We start from the raw sequence: 26,193 nt of genomic DNA, 5'->3' as shown, positions 1-26,193 counted from the left end.
GCATTTGCAGCTAGCTATCTGCAGCTCTCTGATATATCAATCATCTACACTGTTATTGCTGTAACGCAGTCCTCTAAGCTAGAAACCTAACTAACCATAAATATAGAAGAGGGCTAATGGGGTTATATATTTAAGCTAATTGGGAAATAATTAATTTGAGCTTTTGTGCAAAAATATCAATCACATGTGAAAGAGACATTCTTGTTGTGATTCATTTAATTTTTTTTTGTTATTTTTATCTTTAAGTAAACCTATGATTATACTGAATATTATATCATTTGAAGACCACTAGGTAGCTTAACTCAAACCCGTATTTTTAGCATTATTATTTATCACAATTATTGTAATTTATCACGCTAACATTGACATATATCATAATATGTATGAAAGTTGTGAAGATCGTGATTACATTGGTGAAGAGCTTGCTTTGATAAGATTTTTTTGTGGATGATGAGTTTATGGTCTTAAACTTCATAGCAGAGAAACCTTCAAATATAAAGGCTTTTAAGAAATTACGAAATTATCGTGATCGTAAGTTAGCATGTGTTAGGAATTGCGAGTGTGAGACTTGTAATTTTGTTCACTTCACCGTAATGAAATATGTTGTGCCTCAATATAGATTACTTCTCACTTTGACTCATATCAATTAATTATGGTATAGATTAAAAATATTTACTTCTTGTCAATTTTGCTCACATAACATTACATTGGATTTCAATTTCTACCATAATTTAGCTTTAAAAAATTAATCATTTATACTTGCCCTTCTACCTAAAATTCTTTTAAATTTTAATGGATTTAATGTTGTGTCCTAGCTAAAATCTTGAAGAACTCAATTAAAAGTATATTTGGACTAGAGAAAAACATGAGATCATGTAATTTTCAATAATTTTGTTACTTTTTCATTTCATATTTCATCACATTCTCATTCCCATTATAAAATAACTAAGTTTTCTTAAGGGCATGGTTGAGTAATTTCAAGCAATTTTATTTACTCAGTCACTTGAGTTTGAATTTTAAAAATGAGAATAAAAATAATAATAAGGGATTTATCCACTTCTCTACCTTAAAAAATACAAAATAACTTATTATTATTTTATTTTTTTAACCAAAAACCAATTATATCGTAAAATTGTTTTTGTCAAGAAAATATCGGATATTATAAAAAACAAAAAACAAAATAAAAAAATGTCCCCTTGAACTAAAATTGTGCGGAGGTAAAAAAAAGTCCCATTAAGTTGGGCTAATGGATCGCTCGTGAGGAGCAAATATTGTGGTTGATTCGTTGGTCCAAAAAATCTATGGACCTTCGAGCCCAAGAAGATTTAATTGAATATTTATTTATTGCAGCCCAAAGTTCAAACTAACTATGGTTCATTCAAAAAAGTGAATGCAAATTGGCAACATTTTTTATTTCTAATTTTTTTCATTTGGGAGATTGTCAATTTCCACTTTACGAAATTAATATATACTTATTCTTTATAGTTAAAACAATAACAAAATATATAAGAAAAATATTTTTTATTAATTATTAATTTATAATAAATATAAATAAAAATGTATTTAAAGAAAAAGATAATATTATAAAATTATACTATGAGGGAGGTTATTAACAAGTGTAAAAATAGTAAGAAGTAAATCATGTATTTTGACTTTAATAGGGGAAACTGACAATTTTCCCTTTCTATTTTATGTAAGACATAAATTGATTAATTAACCCTGCCTTTTTTGGATTCAAACTCCAAGAATCAAACTCAAATGATTAGGGAAATTAAAAAGAAGAAGCTTTTAAGCCACTGTACCCTGCAATCTTTCATTTGAATCTTTTTTGTTGTTGTTGACTATACGAGAATATTGCTCATATTACATGAGATTATAACTGATACTTGAAAGATATTTCACTCGTACTTTTTTTTTTTTTAAAGAAAGCATATTTTCATTAAATTAAAGAAAAAAAGGTACAACATTTGAGGCGGGCATGCGCCCACCCGCTGGACATATTCATTAACTTTTAAAGCCATTTTGGCCAAGTCATGCGCTACTCCATTACATGTCCAGAAAATGAGCTGCATCTTAATATCTTTAATTCTCTGCATTTGTTTTTGAATTTTCGAGATAATCCATAAGAGCTCCAAATTACTTTTTATCTTTCCCAAATTTTGATTGACCACCTTTGAACAATCACTCTTGATTATTACTAGCTCGCTTGCTGCTGCTTCAGCTACTCTCATTCCCAAATATATTGTTTTAGCTTTTGCATAAGCTACTCCACTCACACTTGGTAAACTAGAAGGCTGCCTCCACTTAATTATACGTTATAATTAAAGAAATTTTCTCATAATACATTTATAAGGGTTCGAACTGCTACCCTCCACTGACCACCCAGCTAAAGGCTGAGTGGCTTATCTTTCATTTGAATCTAATTGAACAAATTCTCAAATAAAACATGCTTTGGAGGATAACCTACTCATGTTTGTGGGCATGGATTAATACTCAAACCAGTGTTTCCACAACCAACGCAGTTAGGTCACATCAAATATTTTACAAACATTGAATATTTGTGCGTATTAAGATGGATTATTATTATTATTTAATGAGTAAATTTCAAATTACTCTTATGTGAATTAACTATTTTAAAATTATGTTTATTATTTTTAAAAACTTTAAGTTATCTTTTTTTATTCAAAAGTTAAGGAAAAAATTAGGGGGAGTTGATGATTTTTTTTAAATCTTTTTAACAAAAGTGTGGAATAAATTAAGGTTAAAAAAAAAGAAAAATTTAAAGACAGTAGAGAATAATCTGAAATTTCCATGTTTGGCATGCCACATTCCATAGGATAATTGGTGGGCCCTGTATTAATTGAAACGAATCTCATGTTTGGCAATTCAAATGTCGCACATAATACACCTTGCTGAGTCAAGACTTAAAACTGCATTTGCTACATTATCGAAACCCATCACCCGCCTAGGAATTGAGATTTTTAACTATACAATTTTTTTATACTTTTGAAACTTTATATTAATAATAATATACAAATATAACTTTTTAATTTAATATAATATTATATACACTATTAATTTTTATCTTCTTCGATTTTTACATTTTAATTATTTATGTAATTTAATAAATTTATTATTTATTATTTAATAATGTTATATTATATTTTAATTTTTATTATATTAAATATAACTAAATAATGTATTATTTAATAATATTTATAATAATTAATATATGAAATTGATTATTATTTAATAAGTCAATATAACTAACAATAAATACTTAAATAAGATATAGATATTTCATACAGCGGAATACCAAAATATTGTAAAATATTATTATAATACAATATTAATACAATATAACATTATAACATAATATAATAGATCTACATTAAATAATAATATACAATATAATACAATACCTTGTACCAAACACAGCATCGTGACATATTGTAAAGGATTGTTGTTGTCACAGTCATATCATTTTATCATTTGTGAGTTTTGAAATTGGGTATCAATACCAGAAATACAAAATTCTAATAGAAAAACTGTATTCTCACCATTGTAAAACTAAAGTGGATTTACACTTTATAATTGGGTCCGACAAGTTTAATAGAAGAGTTAGGTTATGTTGGAATCGCTCAAAGATAGAACACTCCTTTGTAACCATAAGATAAAAATTATAATAAATTTTTTATTATTTATTACTTTATGTGTATGGTTAAAATTCGTACTACACCGGAGATAAGATAAAGTCTACCGCAGCCATAGCCTTAATAGAATTGTATTTTAATTAAAAAGTAAAGCTACCTTTTCATTTGTTCCACAAATAAAAAATGTTTTGCGTCACCGAAGCAAAAAGAGCAAAAGTACGAAAAAAAGATGACAGCTAAAGTAGGTAGATTTTATATAATTATTATTTTTTTAAATTCAAAAGCTTTTGAGCTGACAAGGCTACATTATATATTCCAATGTTCAATTTGACAACTCAATCTACTCGGTTAAAATTATAATAATTTTTTAGAAAAATATCTACCATTTATTTATTTTTTTTTAATTTTTTAAAAATACATAATTACTTTTTTTTTTTAAATTGGAATCCACTTAAAATTATATTTTATTTTACTTTTTCACTTCCATTTGAAATTCGTTAAGTTTAATAGAAGGGTTCGATTATGTTGGAACCGCTCGAAGATGTAATACTCTTTCGTAACCATAAAATAAAAATTATAATAAATTATTTATTATTTATTATTTTATGTGTGTGGTTAAAATTTGTACTCTACCGAAAATAAACTATAACGCAAACATATCCTTAATAGAATTGTATTTTAATTGAAAAGTAAAGCTACCTTTTCATTTGTTCCATAAATAAAAAATGTTTTGCGTCACCCAAGCAAAAAGAGAAAAAAAAATAGAAAAAAGAGATGACAGCTAAAGTAGGTAGATTTTATATAATTATTATTTTTTTAAATTCAAAAGTTTTTGAGCTGACAAGGCTACATTATATATTCAGATGTTCAATTTGACAACTCAGTACTCTTTCGTATCTACATTCAAATTATAATAAATTTTTGAAAAAATATCTACCATCTATCATTTTTTTTTTAAATATATAATTTTTTTTTATTGAAATCCACCTAAAGTTATATTTTATTTCACTTTTCTACTTTCGTTTAGAATCCGTTAAAAAAATTAACAGAAATTTAAAAAAATAACCATTTTACCCACAAAATAAAAATTACAATTTCACCCTAAAAATGTCAAAAATAATAAGATTTAATAATAAATATCATTATTGGTACGTTAATAAAGTATAAAAAAATCTTAACTACTAGAGATTATAACTCAATGAATAATAAAATTCTATTTATTTTAAATTCAATTGATGGTTTGCGAGATTGGACTATTTTTAAACTACTGTTATAATTTAACATTCTAATTACAGACATATTTTTAAAAAAATATACATTTGATGGTTGTGGAATTAATTTCTTTATTGACCATGGGAAAATAATTAGATTTAATTTGATTATTTTTGGTAAATTTTAATATGAAATTATAATTTTTATTTTGGGGGTAAAATGATCATTTTTTAAAGTTTCCGTTAGTTTTCTTAACGGATTGCAAACAAAAGTAAAAAAATAAAACAAAATGTAATTTTAGGTGGATTCTAACAAAAAAAAAGAAAGAATTGTGTATTTTTAAAAAATTTAAAAAAATGAGTGAACGATTATTATTTTTTTAAAATTTTTTTATTATTTATCATTTTACGTATGTAGCTAAAATTCATATTCCACCATAAATCAACTCTAATATAACCACAACCTTAATAGAATTATATTTTAAGTGAAAAGTCAAGTTACCTTTTCATTTGTTCCACGTATAAGAAACGTTTTGCGTCACCGAACAAAAAGAGCGAAAGTGGAAAAAAGAGACGACGGCTAAAGTGGTTAGATTTTTCATTATACATATATATATATAATGATAATTTTTTTTAAATTCAAAAGTTTTTGAGCAGACGGGGCTCTACATTATATATTCAGATGTCCAATTTGACAACTCATCCATTGCCTCCACATTATTCGGTTTCTTTCACATCATTCTCAGAAGAAACTAAAAAGAATCCCCGCCAAAAATTCTCTCCAGATAAGTGCGATCATCCATTCTGATTCTCTGCAGCGAAGGACCACAGTAGCAACATTGTGACTTTGTCGTGTGCGCCTCCCGTCCCGTCATTATCTATACGTTATTATTAATTTTTTATGTTGCCAAACGCAGTGCCCCCAAACGATCGATCATTGTTATTCCCGAAATTCATGACGTTTTCGACTTTTAGTTTTGAGGGTGGGAGTTTACATTTGATGTATACATCATATATTCAATTACATAGTAATTTGCGTAGATTTCTCAATTATTTGCTATGTATATATATATATATATATAGTAGAGAACAACTTCGTTGTTACATTTTTTTAAATAGCGCGTATCACATGTAAAATCAACACATATACCCTAAAACAAGGAAATATATTATACCAATAACAAAAAAATAATAATAAGTGTTTTTACGGATGCATTTAGTATATTGTATTACATTACACTATATTAATCGTATTGTATTACGAGATATTGTATTAAATTGTAATGCAATATTATTTGGTGTAATATGGACTTTATTATTTTAATGTTAAAATTAAACTAATATTATTTAGGTGTATTATTATTTTAGGCTTTTATTATTAATTTTTGAATTAATTATTAAATAATTTTTATGATATAAAAATTATTCAATAATATAACATTATTGCATAATAAAATATTGCAAGGTTACATTATATTATTAATACTATTATATTAAAATATTATTTATTCCCATATATTAGTTATTATAATATAGTCTAAGTATAATTTAATATTATATTATTCTATATAACTATATTATACAATATAATATTGAAATATAAATTTGTTTTTATTCATTATATAATTAAATAAAATTAAAATACTTTTTAAAATTTTTTTAAAGTAAAATAATTAAAATATTTTTTTTATGTAATGAAAGTAAAATAATCATTATCATACATATGTAGGTTTATTACTATTTTATATCATTAATTCAATTAAATTTTTAATTAAATATAAATATAAAACAAATATCTAATAAATTTAAAATTGATTATATAATAAAAATTAAATGATTATATTTAAAATACGAACATTACTTTAATGCAATATAGCCTGAACCTAACCTCCTATGGATTTATTTTTCACATCTTTTATTATATTAGTCACTTTTTTTAATGTAGTGCAATACAACAAAAAATTACAACCAAATATAGTGTAATACAGACTGCCAAACACATCTTACAAATATTGCATTCTAATGCGAGGTTGTGCTTTCTTTTATTAAGCAATTTATATTTCTAGTGAATAATCAATTGTAAAATAACAACAACCACAATAACCGCCTTCTTACAAAGATTAACTAAACACAATAGTCACGTAGAGGAGTAGTGAGACTTTATATGAAAGCATAAACACTCAATAAAATAAATAAAAAAATAATAAAAAAAATCCTCGGCGCCTAATTCGGAAGTCAAAACTTCTAGATGTCCAAATGTAATAATATTAAAACTTTTTTGCCGAAAAGAATAAAAAGAGAGAAGAAGATAATATTAAAATTATGCATGATATTATTAGTAGTAGTGTTTGACCACGGAGTTGGTAACACCCTCTCACATGCCCAGCAGCCCAATTACGACTCTTTACGGTTAACGCTCGCGCACCACGCAGGCACGCCTGCGCCAAAAACCATATTATTAATATTTAATTAATACGACTTTGTAATCTAACACGTTTTATTACTCTGTAATCCATTGTACAGTAACAACTAATCACATCCTTTGATATCACCCGCTGGACTGAATAATCATATTGATATGGCACGCAAACAAAAGTCGTGACCCACTTCATGTCATCGTATCATTAACAGCTTTACTCCATCAAGCTTTAAAAACAGGGCTTTTCTTGAGTTACATACATTTATAATTTATTAATGTAACTTAGAAGACCCTTACAAATAATAATAATAATATAAATAAATAAAAAAGAAAAGCTGCATTGCAGTAAGGGATGCTGCTGCCCCTATATAGGAGCTGTGTTTGAATATTTCTTCTGGGATCCTAAGTCCTAGCATCCTGGACACTGTTGAATTGATTAACTCTGTTTTGGGGTTGGGTTCCGAGGCTTGTTCTCTCTCTTTGTCATCTTCTTCTTGAACTGCAACTCTCTCTCTCTCTCTCTCTCTCTGTCCATAGTCTCTTCCCTTCTTTCTTGCAATATATTATTGTTGGCTTCTTATTTATTTATTTGTTTTTTTAAAGGGTGGCTTATAGTTTTAGGTATAAAATTTTTATTTTATTTTAACGTGCATAATATTTTAAATAGGTTTTAGAAGAATTGATTTCAGGTTATAACCTGTTCTCTTGTGGTGCTGCTGAATTTCTATGATATCTTGGTTGTTATGGACATGTTAAGCAATCTGCAAGGTTGGCTGAAGATCATCTATGTGGGTTTTGCCTTCTGCTTGGCTTTCTTTCTCGGGGCTCTTAAAGGTTTTCTTCTCCTATTCACTTTCTACAAATGTTTAATATCTGCCTTTCTATTCTTTTTTTCTTGTTTGACTTTTTATTTTGTTATGTTCGTTGAGCTTTTACATGGGGATTTGAAAGATGGTTTTTTTTTTTTTTTCATTAATGCTGCAGGTTTACTTGTGTGTCCTGTAGCTGGTTTGATATTGATAATAGGGAATGTTGGAGTGATTATTGGCTTGTTCCCTGCTCATGTTGCCTGGACAGTCTACACCCTTGTAAAGTAAAAAGAATGAAATCTTTAGTACTATTTTTGCTCCTTTTTATTTATTATAATTCTCGATGTGCAACTGAATTTTGTCAAAATCATACTTTTCTATCAGGAGCTTTTATATATTGTTGTCTAAGATATTGGATTGGTAACTGCAGGACTAATAGATTGGATATACCTCTTAAAGTTGCCATCTTTTTTCCTTTGCCTGCTTTGTTTGGCTTATGGTTGGGTCTAAGCATTGCTGGGAGCGTTCTTGTGGGAGTCGGCTATGGTTTTTTCACTCCCTGGGTTTCAGCTTTTGAGGCCTTTAGAAATGACAATGAATGCAAGAAACTCTTCCACTGTGTAGTGGTATACTTTCGAACTTTTGAAGAACTAGTTTCCCTGTTTGAATTTTATTTCTAGTTTGGCTCGTTAAAGATTGTTAATTTTAACTACTTGTTTCTATTTGCTTTAATCAACAATCAGGATGGAACATGGGGAACTATTAAAGGAAGTTGTACTATGGTCAGAGATTTTGCAGACTTATGTTATCATTCATATCCGATCTTCTTGAAGGAGATACGTGAATCGCCTCATTCAAATGAGCTTCAACCTTTGAGGTATTGGTCTTGTTATTGTTTGTATCAACTATGATTGTGTTGCTCTGTAATTTTTGGCAACTAGTGAGGTTTATAATGTTTCACTGGGAGCATAGGCACGTTGGAAAACAAATTATATAAATTCTTGATTTAAGAGTTTCTAGCTGTTTTGGTGCTCTGAGCAGGGATTAAGAAGCTTTTATTTTATTTAAGCATTTTAAATCTAATTTTTATTTCTTTAACTCTCTAGAGCCTAGGGATGAGCTTAACCTTTACCGCAAATACAATATAATTTTTAGCTCTAAGAATGAACTTTACTTGATTCATGCATCTATTTGGCCATTGAATTTTCCTAGACAACAAAATGGAGAATAAGGGTTAAGTTGATTGTATCAAAGCGATGAAAGCAAATGTTTGGTCTTCAAATTTAGCAGTCATTTGTTATAGTGACCATTTGCCTGTTGTAGGTTGTTTCATGTGCCTGGATGTATCATTGCTGGGCTGCTGGGGCTAGTTGTGGACATTCCTTTATACACTGTAATTGCTGTGATCAAGAGTCCATATATGTTGTTTAAGGGCTGGTTTCGGCTGCTGCATGATCTCATAAGCCGTGAGGGACCATTTCTCGAAACAGCCTGCATACCAATTGCTGGTTTGACTATCCTTTTGTGGCCAATTGTTGTTATTGGGAGTATTGTGATTGCTATTTTCTCGAGTATCTTCATTGGACTGTATGGATCAGTTGTAGTATACCAGGTTTGTCATATTCGAAGTACATTGTAGGTTTGGTATTTATTACAACTGAACTCAGACTTTAGCTTTCCTATGGATGCAGGAAAGATCTTTCCGGAGAGGTGTTGCGTATGTAATTGCAATGGTTGCAGAATTTGACGAGTATACAAATGATTGGCTCTACCTCAGGGAGGGAACTATCCTTCCAAAGTAATTATCTTCTCTAATTATTCCTGGATACGTGGATAATATTCTTTCAACTAAACTGCTGGAGATCTTGGTTCTTTAATTTCATTTTAACTCTTCAAAATACATTTCTCACAGCCAGGCCCCGATATAGACAGAAAAAGGTCCATAGCTCATCTGAATTGCCTGTTGGGGGAAATCAGGTGGCTGGAGGCAAATTTACTTCTGCTTCTGCAGACGCACCTGCAATGCTGATGCCAAGCTTAGCGCATTCCAGATCAGTTAGGGAGGCTATACAAGAAGTGAAAATGGTGCAGGTATGTCTGTGAACCAAATGGACATCTCTAAGTGAGTTGTCATAATAGTCCAATATACAGAACTAATGAGAGTCAGTTGGAATACCTTGTTTTTAATGTTTTAAATGATTTTTTTACCTTAAATTCTGTAATAACAAAATCTTATTTGGAAATTCAAATTTAAAAATCAAATAAAATAGTATTAGTGTTCAAACGTTGTTATTTGCCTGAAAGATAATTATACTGGCAAAACGTTTTGACTAAATACGCCACCTTTGGGAGTTTTAAACTTGTAGATATCATATCTGCAGTCTTAAGCATCATTTGATAATTTGAAAAACAGTTGCTGCGGTCTAAAAGTCTTAGCAGAAGTTGAGTTGATGTCATCGATTATTGATATTTATAGTTATAAAATCTGTTCATTTGTATGATTTGAGTAGGTTATACAACGATTGCTTACTGACCAATTAAGGTGCATGAAACAGATATGGGTAAATATGATGAGGTCCTGTGAAACGAGGGGAAGAGAATTACTAGACGCTGATGTAATAACACCAACTGACCTCAAAGATTGGTTGAAAGCAAAGTGTGTGAATGAAGAAGCCATAGTAGGTTTTGGTCTGCCTTGTTATTCATTCTTGCAGACTCTCCTTTACTCCATCAAAGCTGGTTCGGGTGGTTTATTGCTACCTGATAGTGTTGAAATAACCCATCTGAATAGACCAAATAATAAATTGTTGGACTGGTTCTTTAACCCAATAATGGTCCTAAAGGAACAAATTTCAGTCTTAAAATTGACCGAGCCTGAAGTGAGGTACCTGGAAAAAGTAGTCCTTTTTGGAAGCACTACAGAACGAATGGAGGCTTGGGACAACGGCGGTTTACTGCCTGAAGATGCACTCAGAGCTGCTCAAATACAGGGCATCAGTAGAAGGTATGAACTTTATCTGCATCTCATTGAAGTAATTGAAAGAGGCAAAACTTTGTGTACTCGTATATAAATTTTATGAGCTGTCATATGAACTTTAACATTAGTCCTTCGAAGAGTACGTCTTTTAACTAAAGTGAGCATTATGCCAATGCTTTTCACAAGTGACATACAGGGCCTGAGTGGTTTTTCTTTTTTTCGGTTAATGCAATCTGATAATTACTTCATCAACAGGATGATAGGACTGATACGCAGCGTATCGAAGTTTCCCACTTACAGAAGGAGATTTCGCCAAGTTGTGAAGGCACTGGTCTCGTACTCGGAGAGCAGACCAGAAACGTCTAGATCAGATTCCATCAGATCAGTTTTCTCTATTGAAAATGTCTAGGATATTTTTCTAGCAGGTGTAAATGCTTGTAGTTTGTGAATTACATGTAAGCTTATGTATCGGGATTCCACCGAGCCCAACGGAATTAGAGGTTACCTTGTCGGCATATCCCTCTGTTATTGAAGTATAAAATGTTAATCGCAAGAACATTGATGTCGTTAAAAATTAATAATGTTAGTTGGGACTCAACTGCTAGAAACCGTTAAACATTATTCCTTCGAAATTCTACCATTCACAGCATCCACTGTGCGGTGCCGGACTTTGTTTTAAGGATTTAAGACTCTGGCGGTTGCCTCTGGAATCTGGATAATCCATTGATTGTTCACCGCCCAAAAATATTTTAATGTACAAGCTACTCATAAAGTGATGCCCCATAGGCCATAGGGGTCGCGGCGTAATGGGGTTCTTAATCTTTTTGGTTCACGGGGCAGTCAGCAATACAGCCTCTTTCCTGCCGAGGTCTGAACCGAGTTCACTGAGCCGATATTGGGCCGAGGTTGACCTGCAGTAAGAGTGGGACTATTGGCACCCCTCAATCAAGAGAACTCTGAACACTCATAACACCCACACGCCAAGTCCGTGAAAGACCTTACCTATTTCTTGTCAAAAGGGAACTACAACTTTATGGAAAGATGCACGACTTCAAAATTATCCAGTTTGATTCGTTATTTTACATATCTTCGATCAAAGGATAGGAGCCGTAGACCCTCCCATGGGGAGTAAACAAACTTCTTAAAAGAAACTACCATGATTTTGGCAACTGTAAAACTAAAGGTCAAATTAGAATTGCAGCCACAAACAAACTTCAAAACCCAACAAATTATTACGTTTCTTTAAAAATGATTAAAAAAAAATTTCCTTTCAGTTGATAGTTGCTAAACTGATCACCTCATGATTTGAATAGAGTTTAAGCCTAAAAAAACAACATAGCAGTTATAAAACTCGCTAGTCAAGTGTGTAGATCCGGTAGAAAACTTTCTTATTAAATTCATGATAAAATTAAAACTTAAATGATTTATTTCTTCTAAAGTTATTTGTATACATGAATCTTAATTTAGGATTTCGAGTAAAGAATTCATTGTAAAGTTTGCAGCAAAAATGTAGACAAGAAGCAATGGTAACGACAAAGGGCTTAAAGAGAAAAATCTGCAAGTTTGAGTTGGGCAAGAGAGATTGGGTTTTTTAATATTTTATTGAAGGTTAAAATTGTAAAGCCACAAGAGGGATTTTAAAAGGATTTTGAAGGTGCAAGTGATGCTAGTTTTCCCAAATTCTCAAAAAATTAGTTCATGAACCGAAATGTAAGTCCATTATTTAACCTCCTGGAGGGTGTTTGTTGGATCTTAATTCAATATTAGGTTTATATGTGAATAATTATGTATTATATATTATCATATAATTTTAAGTACAATTAAAAGTGATATATTAAAATTTTCAATAATCTGAACTTTAATATATTTTACGTGGACCTTTAATGTATAAAAATTTAAAAATAATATTTATTTTTACGATATGATAAAATAGAAATATTGAAAGATAACTAGAAAATTATCTATATAAGTAGTCATTTAATATTCTATTTTTTTCTGACATCCGATCATCATAATGAGTGTAGAGAGAAACTTAAAAGATTCTCTAGGATAATTTATGATTTAGAAGGTAATCCACACAACTCTATAAAAACAATTAAGCATTATGAATCTATATATACTTTTATATATTTAATTATTGATTCTTAGTAATACAACATAAACGTTGTTGAGATTTAGGTGATGGTTTCTACAAAATGATTATTTTTTAGCATGTTAGATGTGCTTTTGATTTCGCTTTTTAGTGTTGTTGAATTTAAATCTGATATGATGATTTTACTTTGGTCATTTATTTTTAGGTCCGGTTATATTAGAATTATTTTATAATAAAATATTATTTCATAACCACATGATTAAAATTATAATATATTATTTATTATTTATTATTTTACGTATATAGTTATAATTCATTGTTACCGGTAGAACAACTTTAATATGACCATGTACTGTCACTTTTCCATCTTGTTTTGTTTGCTGCAAGCTAAACAGGACGTTTTCGTCGCATTTCTTGTGATATTTGTAGAGTAGTCTTGAAATCAACGTTTCGCAGGAAGGGGACCCACCTGGGCCATATGCAACGTATGGGTTTACGTGCTGTATTGTGCAGCAGATTGAAGAAAAAGTTAGAAATTAGCGGCCCCTGAGCAAGCTGTGCGATGCCATTCACGGTCTCACACTCAGCCTTTCTTCTGCTGCTTTCGGCACCTCTATTATATTATAATTTTATATTATTGTATATATAACGACATTAAATTGTACATTTTATTTCTCTATTACTGTTTTACCATGAATTCATTAATTTTATTAATTCTTGTTAGTGTTGCCTACTGAAACAAATACCATCAAATTAAACCATCAACCCTAATCATTCCTACTTTCGCCGTAAACACAATCTACGAAATTCTTCGACAAGCAGTACCAATCTCAATCTCAGAGCCTCTATCGCCAACTCTTGTGTGTGTTTTTCTTCGGTATCAATTTGCCATCTTCGCACACAAGTCATTTTTATTTTTTTCCATCAATCCCTTCTTTTTTTTTTTTTTCCAATTGCTTATGCAAGACTCGTTGAACATGTTCAATATGCATGCAGATTCGTTGCAGTTATTAAAATCAATATTCTTATTTGATGTCAAAGTTGCCAAGCTTTCTTAATATTATCTCATTAACACCTTTATTATCTATGAGAGAACAAGATAACGTGATTTTTGTATTAAAAAAAAAAGATAACGTGGTTTTTTCTTCTAGTGTTAGATGATAATGATCAATAGTTGCCGTAAATTGTTCTGTAAATTAAAATTTGGTTAATCATTCATCCCATCATTTATCTTCTCCACTAATCAACAGATTCCTACCAACATTCTTTTTCAAATTCTAATTAACCCAAAATGTTATCCTCTTTCAATTTTTGTACCACATATGCATTTATAACAATGTACCGATAAGATTTAGTATCATATAAATTGTTATCAACAATTACTAATCGCAAAATAAACCTCCACTACCAATCGTTCGTATGTGCATGTATGCCCATTCTCTTCCATGCATGAAAAAAGTATAAAACCGAAATCTGCTAAGTATTTAATTAGGAAATCAGAGGTTAAGTCGAACTAGATTTCGAAGAAGTAATGTCAATTCTACTTCTCATTTGTTCGTTTGATAGATAGAACAAATTAATGCTATGTATACCTTTTGACGGAACATTCTAAATATTGGAAGAACTCATTTAAGACGGTACATTGTATTGTATTCACTAAAATACATAACTAGTTAAATTTTTTTTACTATATTAATATCATTAAGGTGATATTTCTAATCTTACAATTAATTGATTTGACTTTAAGTCATACAAATAAACTTGAACATTTTACCTAATGAAAATTTGAGGAATGTATAGTGACATGAAGTGAGATATATGACATGTTATAAAGTAATTTTACCAAGAAAATAGAGATTTCTAATCGTATTTGAAGCAAGCATGGCAGGTTACTGTGTGCCAGTGCCACCTCCGGACGCATAACCACTGCCACTTCCTTGCCCAACTCGAGTACCCCCACCTGATCCTGAACTTGCCCCATACCCAATACCAGTACCACCACTACCAGCTCCGTAACCAACCCCAGACACACTAGATCCACTCCCATAACCATATCCAGTGCCAGCTCCTAACTCAACTACAGTGCCACGTCCATACCCGAATCCACCAGCCCATTGCTCATTGAAGGTTACTGCCGATTTAATCAATTCATCATTGAAAACCAATGCATTAGAAATGTTTTTATCCTTTGAACCAATTGATCACTTGTGTTTTTTTTTTTTAAAGTACCTAAACTACAAATTTATGCTGAATATTTAACATCAAATATGTAAGGTAAGAATTTTGAAATCTGATGTCTAAAAAATATATTTTTCTCATGTTTAATTGAGACTCTTTAACTAAACTTCATAATCTTAATTTGGTAATGAAACTTGATCCCCTTGATTTGACTCTTTAACTAATTTTTTTTTTATAAACTTTTGAAGGGATGAAAGAAACTTATTTAAAATAATTTTTTTAAAAAAATACCTTAATTAGGGGCATATAACAAATGGTAGCTCTCTATCTAATTTAAAACAAAAGACAGATATAATATTTTCTTGAATAAATAAGGGCATATAAGGTTCGAAGATTTAGCATTGAGATAGATTTTTCCTTTTTTTTATTAAAAAAAAGAAGAAGAAGAAGTGAGAGATTTTTCATGTCAAATGTACTCAAAAGAAAACAGCCGAATTATATACATAGTCATTTTTCATCGATCTCACGTCCTTCTAAACTTATTCTACATCCAGTTTCATATAAGTTCCTTTCCAATTAGACTCCGAGAGCCGACATAGAGAAAAAAGAATCAAATGGCTTTGACACATTGAAAACTGTGTTATTTACGCTTGGGGGCTTATGAAGTTGGACAAGGCTAGGTTGCAGAAGCTGCAACTGACAGCCTCGGCATTTTCACCTTGCATGAACAGCTGCCTTGGCCTGGGTTGCATCAGCACCAACACGCGTGGAGGATTCCCATTGGCTATGTTACTTGCACAAGCTGTAACATAGCAAGGTCCGAAAGAAGTTTGTTTGCACATCAAGATCAAGCGATCCAGTAATTGAGTTGACACTGTTATTTTACTTTTGTACAAATAAACAGTACCGAAAATTCACGTGGCAAATGGCAATGGCATTCAAGTATATATATATCCTCGCTCCCGTGATCGGACTTGCATCAAATTCAAATAGATAATTACATTTTTTTTTTACTGTACTTCTTTTTACCAGGAAAAGAATAAATAATAATAAAAATTATATTATATGTAACTTACATCTAATTTAAAAGTTGTACCAATGACTCAAGATATGCATTTAATCAAACACCACTTAAGTGATTAGGTATTACTCATGGATTGATGTAAGATACAAATGACACAATTATTGACAATTAATTAAAGAAATATACAGGTGGAATTTGGAAGCATACACAGACTACAAAGTAATTCCAACATGGAGATAAAAGACCAAGACTTCCAAACGTGAACACGTGTCCGTAACTTACAAGGCAATGTGCGTGCGCCTGCCCCTCCTACGCCCAACCATTTGCTTTGCCTTGCCCATCAACCCCTCCGAAGCCCCACGCTCCACGCCCCTCACCCAACCCCACTCCCCTTCACTCTTCTTCCTCCCTCACTCTATCCATTTTACTCATAAATGATATCCATCAATCGTAAAAACAAACTAATATAAATTCTTTTGTTTCTTTTCAACTTAATTTTTATTAAGAAAAAAGAAAAAGAAAAAGAAAAAGAAAGAAAAATGTTGAAGGACTACAGACTGCGAATCCGTACTAAATTACAAGAGCAGTAGCAGAGAAAAAGACACGAATTTTATGGAGGCTGAATTTAAAGCTAAAGTAAATAATAACACTTAGTTTATTCAACCATTTTGTTCCTCACAGTTTTTGCAGTTCCATTTCGTTACTTGAGGAAATCTCTCTCTCAGTCTCGGAGCTTCTTTTCCAGTACGGCTGACGAGCTGTACAAAAAATACGAAACACACCTTACACTAAACAACAGAAACTAAATCATCAATCACTGATACCTAGAAGTACAATACGTATATCTGCAGAAGATATCGCCATTGTTTTTAATTTAATTTCTTCATTGGTAATCTTCTTCATGGCCTCAACCCTACCCACTTGTAACGTCCTTCCATTGGCTCCTCTTTCACGAAGTCGAAGTTATACCTGTAATTGAATTTTTAAGAGTGTTGCTAGCATGCATCTTCAGGTTTGGTTGCAAAGAGAGTGCAAATTCGAATTTTTATTGGCCAAAAAAAAAAAATAAAGAAAAAAAATCCAAGATATTGTATAGAATAGAAATGCAAGAGTTAAATTCTTGGTAAACAAACAAAGAGACCGAGTGAAAATTATGTTCACTTTGATGCGTTAGTTAACAATGTGCATGGCAAAAGAGGCATTATTGTTTTGCGTACTTACTTCTGAGAAAATTGTTTTACGAGCTTTTTCTCAGCTTCAGCGAAGAAGTCCTCAATTTCAGACTTGGCAGGCATGTTCTCCACCGTTGATCTACGGCGAGAGTTTGCCTCTGATGATGGCTTCGCAGTTGAATCCAGGCTGTCTGATTCTTCTCCAGCTTCAGCTTCAAGCTCGCTGGACAGCGTCGCGTCTCTCCTGAGGTAGAAATGATGTATTAAGTAGAGCAAATTAAAGTAAATGAAAGAGAGAGAGAGAGAGAGAGAGACTGTTATAAATAAATGGATCACTCCATTTTGAATTCGAATTTTTGAAGAGATGTGAGTGAGATCAAATGATTACAAGAATCTTGAAAATAAATTTAAAAAAAATTATTTATCTCATATTAAATTAAAACAAAAATTAAACCTTTCTCTGCATCCATAATACGTCGATGTTTCAGCTTCCACATCAGCACTCTCATCCTGCAAAAAGAGATGAAATTCAACGAAATTCAAAATTTAAATACAACATGTTCGCCTCAAATTAAATGCGCCACCAAAACAATCAAATCCAAGAATTCAGATAAGCATACTGGTGCCAAACGGAATTCAATTTCACCTTCAGATCTACAAATTCTATTCTCTCACTGGATCCGTGACTGGAGCAACATGAAGTCGAAACACGATCATGATCAGATAATTCTAAGCCAGGACTTGAACACCGATTCTCCGTCGTCGTTTTCTCACCTGTATCAATTGTACGATTCCTGAGCTGAATATAAGACGCAAAGCTTTTGACTTCATCACACTCTAGTTTCCTTCTCTTAGCTAACTTGGAAGAAGTTGCAGCCGCCAGGGCTTCAGCTCGTGCTCGCGTTCGCGTTCTTACGCCAACTCGAGCGACCTCCATCACTGGAATTTCTGTAAGCCCTTGAGCCCTCAACTTTCTCACCGCGTTTCTATGTTGCAGTTTCTCTTTATCCTCTCTATTTTGTCATGGTTTGTTAATTTGTACGTCTATATGGACTATCGTCGTGGTCCAGGCTCCGTTAACAAGGACGGGTAATCTGTAACGGGGAATTTGACGGCGCCGTTCTTTATACCATTGGAGGACTGACAAGTGGAGTGGGACTTGTGAACTGTAGAGAACTGCACAGGAGTGATTGCTTTTTTATTTTTTTTTAGGGTAATATAGGAAAATCGTACTGTTTGAGTGAAAGAAAGTTGCACTAAATAGAAAGGACGGATAATCGTGCGGTCATAATTGAATGGAAAGAATTACAGGTCCCCGTTAGGTGGGGAAGCTGGTCTTAGGCAAAAATGGTGTGCATTAATTTAGAATTACTTATTTGTCCTTTTCCTTTTCCTTTTCCTTTGAACAGGTGTAAATAAAAAAATTAAGAGTATTACGGAATAACCTTTATAAATTATTAATCTCTATTATATAATAATTATCAGGGTCTTAATTTAGGTTAATAGGGTAAATTAATAATTTCGGTACATTAATAAAATAATACTTGTTTTCTTAAAACCCTTATATAACTTTATGCTCACATTCATATTAAAAAATAATAATTTGTTAAAATTACAAACATAAAAGTAATTAATTGTTCTTCCTTGAAACTTAAATGTAGTTGGATCTCATCTTTGATTTTGCTTCTTGCTTCTACAAGTTTAAGGGGTTGAATTCTCAAATTGCCATAATTCTTAAAATTTTTGGTTAATTTAATGCATGTTTAGTGGACTAATTCATTATTGATTAGATTGGTAAAATACAATAAATTTCTAGTTTATCAAATTGTATATACACTTTATAATTAATAAATTATTAATTACTTTGTCGAGTAATTAATACTTCTTTAAATTAGTAGATTTTGTATGGTCCGACATTATTAATTTGTAGAGGTTTTATTGTAAGTGTGAAATTAAGTTTAACCCAAACATGGCAATGTAATGATAAAAATAACAGTTTGATCGGATTGTAGATTGTCATTTTTATTTTCAAATTCAAATGTTAATAAAAATATCATCAAATCATGGTGCGGAAAACAAAAAGTGTCATAGGCAAATCTAATATGATCTATCTTATTTTAAATAAATTCTATTAATATGATTGATAGTTAATAAATTAAAAAAAATAGTTAAATTCTAATCATATACTAATACTAAAAGACAGATGACACAAAATCTGTAAAAGATCAGGAGTGCTCAGGAGAGAATCATAATCCAATCCATATTAGGAGAGAATCATAATCCAATCCATATTGGTTGAGCGGTAATGTCCTAATAACGACTCAATAACCTAGCACCTAATAACATCAATTTGCAAGGTCCGCACAGCAAACAAACAAACAACAATGCGCTGTCCGGATTAGGACTGATTTAACAGAGAATGTGTCAGCTGGCGGCCGCTTTACTTTACTTTGAGCTATAAGGCATTCTCTCTGAAACACAAAACAACAAAGAAACGTATGACGAAGCGTAAGAGCATATTAGTAGATGAACGTTGTTGAAGAATTTGGCCTCTCCTTAAAAACTCGCCAAGATAATTAAGATATAATCTTCAAAAATTAAGATATTAAGGCAGCCTGATGAAAAAATTAGAGCGTAGATAATGAAAATAATAAACAAGAAGGAGTTCGAGACTGGGACACGCGCGGGAAGCGTGGCCATTTAATTTCGGACCATGAATGCATTACAATTAGGTAATATCAAAATGAATGGTGCAATGTTGATGTCTTGCATGCTTAATACAGTGAGTGTTCATCTCACACGTGTACCCTCAATAGGGCACAATTTGTTGATCCGACAGTCCAAATTATAGGCAAATATGGACCACCTTTTTTCACATACACGAAAATTTTCACTCTCATCATTAATCAATTCACCAGCTGCCTTTAAATAAATATTTATCAGGCAACGTAACAAAAAACATATTTCTATATTTCTCTCTGGATTTTGTCTCAACTGCAGACAAGCATTATATATAAGACATACACGACGTTGTTTATTACTCTGTTGTTTTGATCTTCTTGGTAGCTACATACGAAATTGCAGTGCTGGTTCATGACTATTACTGATGCAGCAACTTTCCTTATTTACTTATAAACTGGAATTGGATAGGGCAGAATCATAATCTCTTGCTAGCATATTTTTTTTGATAAAATCAGACTGACAGTTCAGGTGCCCCAATTTTGGAGAATATTATTGTATACCTTATCAGGGGTCCGTGCATTTCTTCCGTAAAGCTTCAAAAAATCTCTCAGTACAATTACATTGCATGCCATGGTCTCTTTGATGATTGCATTTTGCAGTAAAGATGTAAGGCTAAAAAGATTGAGAATTTAATTCTTACCGAGAACATTCATACTTTGATTTGGATGGATCACTAGCTTGGTATTATATAGTATATGGTATATATGGCTGCATATATGTCATCTATTGCCGCATTACATTTTAACATTTTGGGATGTCCAAATTACAATAGCTGGAGTATTTCCTACAAGTCGGTGTTATATTTGCGAAAGACAGTAAGAATTTTTTTAACGCAGCAAATTTTACCTAACCGTAGAAGTTTAGGTAAAATTGAGATTATAAAAGAAATCATATTTGATAGACTGAAGAATTTTGGATGTTTTGGAAAATAAATAATGTTCTGATCGATCGATTGGTCAATGCTTTATTGGACTATTACTCCATAACTGTAGCTATAATTTAATTAGCTAGAGTACTCTTTATGTTTAATAGTTGCTCACAAGACTACATGTATGGTGAAACCCTAACCGATTCGATTTGATGGCTTAACTAAATATAAGGTTATATAAAATCTAGGCCTGCAGGTTTCCTGTAAAGAAAACGAGAAAACAATTTTCTCTTCTCTAAATCTCACAAAAATAATAGGTACAAGCGTAAGTAGTGATATTTCTTGCCTTTATTCTTGTTCCTTCTTTTTTTCTTTTTAATAAAAAATATCAGTTTCTAATTCACAATTAGCTGAAAACCTTGGTGGTGGGATATAATAAAAAAGCAATGTAGAATAATTTTTGTCCCTTGACTTGTAAGTACGACAGGAGAGAACTCAAACTGTTAACTTATATGATTATATCTCATCTTTCCATAGTTGTAGCACAGACCTGTTTTTCAAATAAATCCATTCTCAATAATGATAGTTTGAGTTCTCCCCTGAAAGTAAAATCAAAATTATCCAAATGGAATTAATGATGGTATGTTCTTGATCATATGAGACAGAATGGGAGAGGAGAGAGAGAGAGAGAGAGACATCCCAACTGTAAAGAAGATAAATCACTGTAATCGGTCTCTAAAGTGATTACCAATAAGACAATAATCTACAGCGCGAAATTGCCCATGAATGAATCTTTGATATATGGTTTAAATTAAAGGTCACAGGTCACCTAACGTTATGGCCCCTTAAATCAAAGATGAAAAACATAAAGTAAGATTCCTTTCCCTTGGAATGTGATGTATAATTTAAATTAGAAAGGGAAGGGACAAGGGCACATGGATCTTAGGTAAGGGTGGGCACAGAAAACTAGAGAAGTAATTTTAGTCCCCTTGTGCTTATATTAATGTAATATAAAACAACAATTCTAGTGGCAGTCATATAAAGATAGTGTGTTAGCTAGGTCCTCCCCTCTGGGCCTCGCCAATTGCTATGGCTAAGGTTCAACTTTAATCCGAAAGTGCTTTTGGCTTACTTTAAGTTGAAACTACACGTATATATAATTCTAAAAGTAGATTGAATGATTAAGGGTGACCTTACCAAAATATTCCCAATCCTAGTCTGTAGTAAACTTTTCTCCTTTCCATTTTAGTTACATTTTATGTATGTTCCAAAGGTAACCGATTGTATGTTATACAATATGAGTAGTTAGAGATATTCTAAATTTTTTATCTTAAATAATATGTCATTTATTTATTAATTAATAATTTATTATAAAATCTAAATGAATTAATTATATTATTTTTACCAACCAATTGATAAATACTACGTCATTTAAAATAATTTTTTAGAATAAAAAATTTAAAATATGCATCATAAATCATAAATAATGGCTATGGTGTTGGTACCTTGCAAACACTGCATTGAAATAATCATGGTCGTGAATAATGATACTCCAATTGACGTAACCAATAAAGAGTTAGAGATGAACATATACGGTAGGGATGGCAATGGGGTGGGGTGGGGGTGGGGAGGCCTACCCCATTCCCCACCCCGTTAGAAATTTTTACCTCCATTCCCCACCCCATTCCCCAATAAATTTAGTGGGGTGGGGATGGGGAATCCCCATGTGAGGAATGCTTTCCCCATCCCCACCATATTCCCCATTTATCTATTTTATATTAGGTATAAATACATAATTTCAGTAAGTTAAAAATTAGAAACTTAAAATAAAATCATCACCATATTATAAAGTATTTAAATTCTTTTAAAAAAATATCTAAAAGTTTGAAACAATATCTTAAAATGATATTAAAATTAAAAAAATATTTAAAGAACGTAGCACTTTAAAAGAGAAAAGAAAATATAACAATGTTTTATAGTTGAAAAATATTATAGGGTTTTCTTTCATTCATATCCTGTTTATATTGCATAAAAATTAAAAAAATATTAATTGACATTATAATTCATAAAATAAAAATTATTAAATAAGAATTAAAAATATATTTATATATAATGGGGATTGGGGTGGGGGTGGGGTGGGGAGTGTAAAACCAAACCCCATCCCATTAAGAATTTGGGGATTATTTTTCTCCCACTCCCCACCATATTCTCCAAAAATTATTCAAAATTTTTCTCGTTTAGGGTGGGGCTTCATGGGGCCTCAAACCCATGGAGGATTTTGCCATCCCCAATATACGGACCCATTTGCAATCCGAGGTATTATAAGCTGATGATGATCAGGTCAATAAAACTATTAAAATGGCGGTGGTTCCAAAGGGTAATAAAAAGGCAAGATACACCTGGCCATTAAAATTATTAATGATCACATAACATTACTTGCGATGTTTACAATACCAAGGAACTTTATGGTTTGCTCTCTCTTTATGGTGCTAAACATTAGAAAGATGTGTAATCAAGACTTGCTTAAAGAACTGGGAAAGTGATGAGAGAGAAAGAGAGGAAAGAAAAAAAAGAAGAAAAGTGGAAATAAATTAAAATGAGGAATCTCAAGGTAGACGATAATAAGATGGAAGAAAAAATTGATATGAAAAGAATTGGAGTTCTTGCGAGGTTTCAGATGCGATGATTCCTTTCATGTCCAAGACATGTTTTCTTTCCTGCACATTTATAGGGCTTAAATGGTCCTCTCCTCTGTATCAATTCCAAAAGAACTTCTTTTTCTTTCCAATGTCAGAGTGATCAAGCTCTTTTACCTTTAACTCAAACATTTTTTGGACCCTCCCGCCTGTGGCGATTGGCCTCCCCTTTTTAAAAAGTGCGACTTTTTGCGGCTTATGTCTTTTTATTTACTACTTTTTGAAGTCATACATGCATATGGGAGACTGTGATCAGGAGTGTCCCTATTTAATTTCATTCTAATTAACATGCTTTTTAAAGCTCCACAAAATCTTAATTTGATCAAATTGTGTATCGCCGTGGGGTAACCTATTTGGTAGGTGACTTTGCGGCACATTGTTTGATGTTGAAGTTGGGTTTGGCTGGATCGATTTCGACAAATAAAAGTAACATTTCCAATGATTAAATATCCGATACCAATTTGTTTGTGAGGTTTAAAACTTAAAAGGGAGTTTTAAGTATGGAATATCGAAACAATTATATTGCAGGGGTGAAATAAACTGTTAATTCTTCAACAAAATCAGCATAAAATATATTCCATGGTTCTGGATTTTTAATTTAGTGGACTTGACAGCAAATCAAACCCAATCAGCTCCCGTTAAACATGCGTATAAGAAGATTGCTGATTGCAGCATAAATTTCTCCCATCCCACTTGATTGCCATGGAGAATCTGTTTTTCCACTTACCAAAAACGAGAAGTGAAAGCCCACCAAAAGTGGGGTTTTGACGATCGGGTAAGAAAGCACTTTATTATCTCCGAAATTCAAAAACCATGTTCGCGTTAATTAGTCCCACAGAAAATAATGCGTGCAAACAAAAATATAAAGACAACTGTTTCCAAATAATAGACCTTAGCTTTCGCTATCCTTTGGGAATTCTACTGACTCAAAAGAAGGATCTCTTCATTACAACACACACACACAAGCGCATCCCATGGCGATTGGCCAACATGGGTTTTTGTTTGATGATCATGATCGATCAATGTGGTCCATGCATAACGACCATGTGCAGCGGTTGAAGTGACGTAGTGTTACTGTGGTCCATTTTTCAGCTAAGTTTGAGACTTTGTGTATGTGGGGATATAACATGCCTCTGTCCTTGGCTCAATTAACCCTAATGCCTACCAGCTTTTTGAGCCTGCTCCAGAAAATAGAAGCTATCATTTCTTCATCAGTGCTTAGGACCACGTATCTGTTTCTTACTAAAAGTTCTCGTAGCTTGGGTCTGGCCATCCCAGTATAGTGTTTGTTGGGTGCCTTTGCTACTAGCTAGTTAGTTGCTGCTGGTGCAATTAGACCTCGCATGCATGAGCATTTGTCTTCAATAGAAGGTTTGGCTGAGGCTCCTACAACAAAATTGATTTATTACGGCAGAGGTTTTACCGCAAATTTCAATTAAATACCATTAATTATTATTAAAGACGGCATGTCTAATAGCTATGCCGTTATTCACCACCAGTAAGATCAATACTATAGCAGGCTTTTAATATATGCTGTAAAAAGTATTAACATATCTCATTTTAATGGCATAAGAATAAAATATGCCGTGGAAACATTTTTTTTATGGAAAAAAAAATATGCCATGAAATGCAGTTGTTTAACAGCATATATATATTTGCCATGAAATATACAATACCTTTAATAGCATAAAAATATATTTCGTTGATATAAATTAAAGAGTTTAACTATTGGCACGCCTCTAACATTCTTTTTAAACCCCTTTTCTCTACATACTCTTCTTAATTCTTAAAATAACCCTCATTTGTTGTACTTTCTTAATAAACCCCTGCATCGATACTTTAAAAAAAAAATTGTTAGGCGCTCTCTCTCACCCTTCTCGCATTTCAAACCACTTTCAATCTCTTCTTGATTATAGCATTCATGAATTTATTATTTTTATCTATATTTGTCTTTGTTTTTCCTACTAGGTAATAACTATACATAAAGACATGTGTGCGAATCTTTAAAAAAAAAATTGGCCTAAGTAAACAAACTTCACAAAATTATATTTCCTACAAAAACTTTGTTTATATTTAGATCAAATTCTTATTCTATGACAATTCATTGTTTTTTCAAATTTTATAGATTTAGTGAGTTTATAATGGAGAAAAAATAAGAAAACATAGGTGGGTTTAATTAGATAAGTTTTATTTTTAATATAATTTAAATATAAAGGACAAATTTGTAAATAAAGAACAAAAGGGGTTTCATAAGAGATATAAAGGGGTGCCAATGGCGTCACTCTAAATTAAATCCTATATATATCTTAGAATTTTATTCCAACCCATTATATATCCATTGACTATCATATT

The 26,193-nt window shown here is 31.6% G+C and overlaps 3 protein-coding genes across 4 annotated transcripts; 1 reads left to right on the top strand and 2 right to left on the bottom strand.

Annotated features, from left to right (window-relative positions):
• Window positions 1-7,571: 7,571 nt before the first annotated feature.
• On the top strand, window positions 7,572-11,690 carry LOC102626833 (uncharacterized membrane protein At3g27390). The gene is made up of 10 exons (XM_006466560.4): window positions 7,572-7,735; window positions 7,951-8,117; window positions 8,268-8,376; window positions 8,523-8,718; window positions 8,836-8,969; window positions 9,416-9,704; window positions 9,784-9,890; window positions 10,009-10,183; window positions 10,648-11,096; window positions 11,325-11,690. The coding sequence occupies exons 2-10, from the start codon at window positions 8,027-8,029 to the stop codon at window positions 11,476-11,478; spliced, it is 1,704 nt and encodes a 567-aa protein (XP_006466623.1). The 5' UTR covers window positions 7,572-7,735; window positions 7,951-8,026; the 3' UTR covers window positions 11,479-11,690.
• Window positions 11,691-15,050: 3,360 nt separating this feature from the next.
• Window positions 15,051-16,181, bottom strand: LOC107178613 (uncharacterized). Its single transcript, XM_015533992.1, has 2 exons — window positions 16,058-16,181; window positions 15,051-15,292 (listed from the first exon to the last, which is right to left on the bottom strand). The coding sequence occupies exons 1-2, from the start codon at window positions 16,179-16,181 to the stop codon at window positions 15,051-15,053; spliced, it is 366 nt and encodes a 121-aa protein (XP_015389478.1).
• Window positions 16,182-16,950: 769 nt separating this feature from the next.
• LOC102627309 (cyclin-dependent kinase inhibitor 1) lies at window positions 16,951-18,568 on the bottom strand. 2 transcript variants are annotated; one of them, XM_006466562.4, is made up of 4 exons: window positions 18,182-18,568; window positions 17,990-18,045; window positions 17,585-17,779; window positions 16,951-17,121 (listed from the first exon to the last, which is right to left on the bottom strand). In XM_006466562.4, exons 1-4 carry the CDS (start codon window positions 18,470-18,472, stop codon window positions 17,085-17,087), a joined length of 579 nt encoding a protein of 192 aa, XP_006466625.1. In that variant the 5' UTR covers window positions 18,473-18,568; the 3' UTR covers window positions 16,951-17,084. The 2 variants fall into 2 exon arrangements, with proteins under 2 accessions (XP_006466625.1, XP_006466624.1); XM_006466561.4 differs by having other exon boundaries at window positions 16,951-17,332; window positions 18,182-18,563.
• Between the last annotated feature and the right edge of the window lie 7,625 nt (window positions 18,569-26,193).

Source organism: Citrus sinensis, chromosome 7, assembly GCF_022201045.2.
Source record: "Citrus sinensis cultivar Valencia sweet orange chromosome 7, DVS_A1.0, whole genome shotgun sequence".
NCBI classification, from domain to species: domain Eukaryota; kingdom Viridiplantae; phylum Streptophyta; class Magnoliopsida; order Sapindales; family Rutaceae; genus Citrus; species Citrus sinensis.
This window is presented reverse-complemented; position numbering and strand designations above follow the sequence as displayed.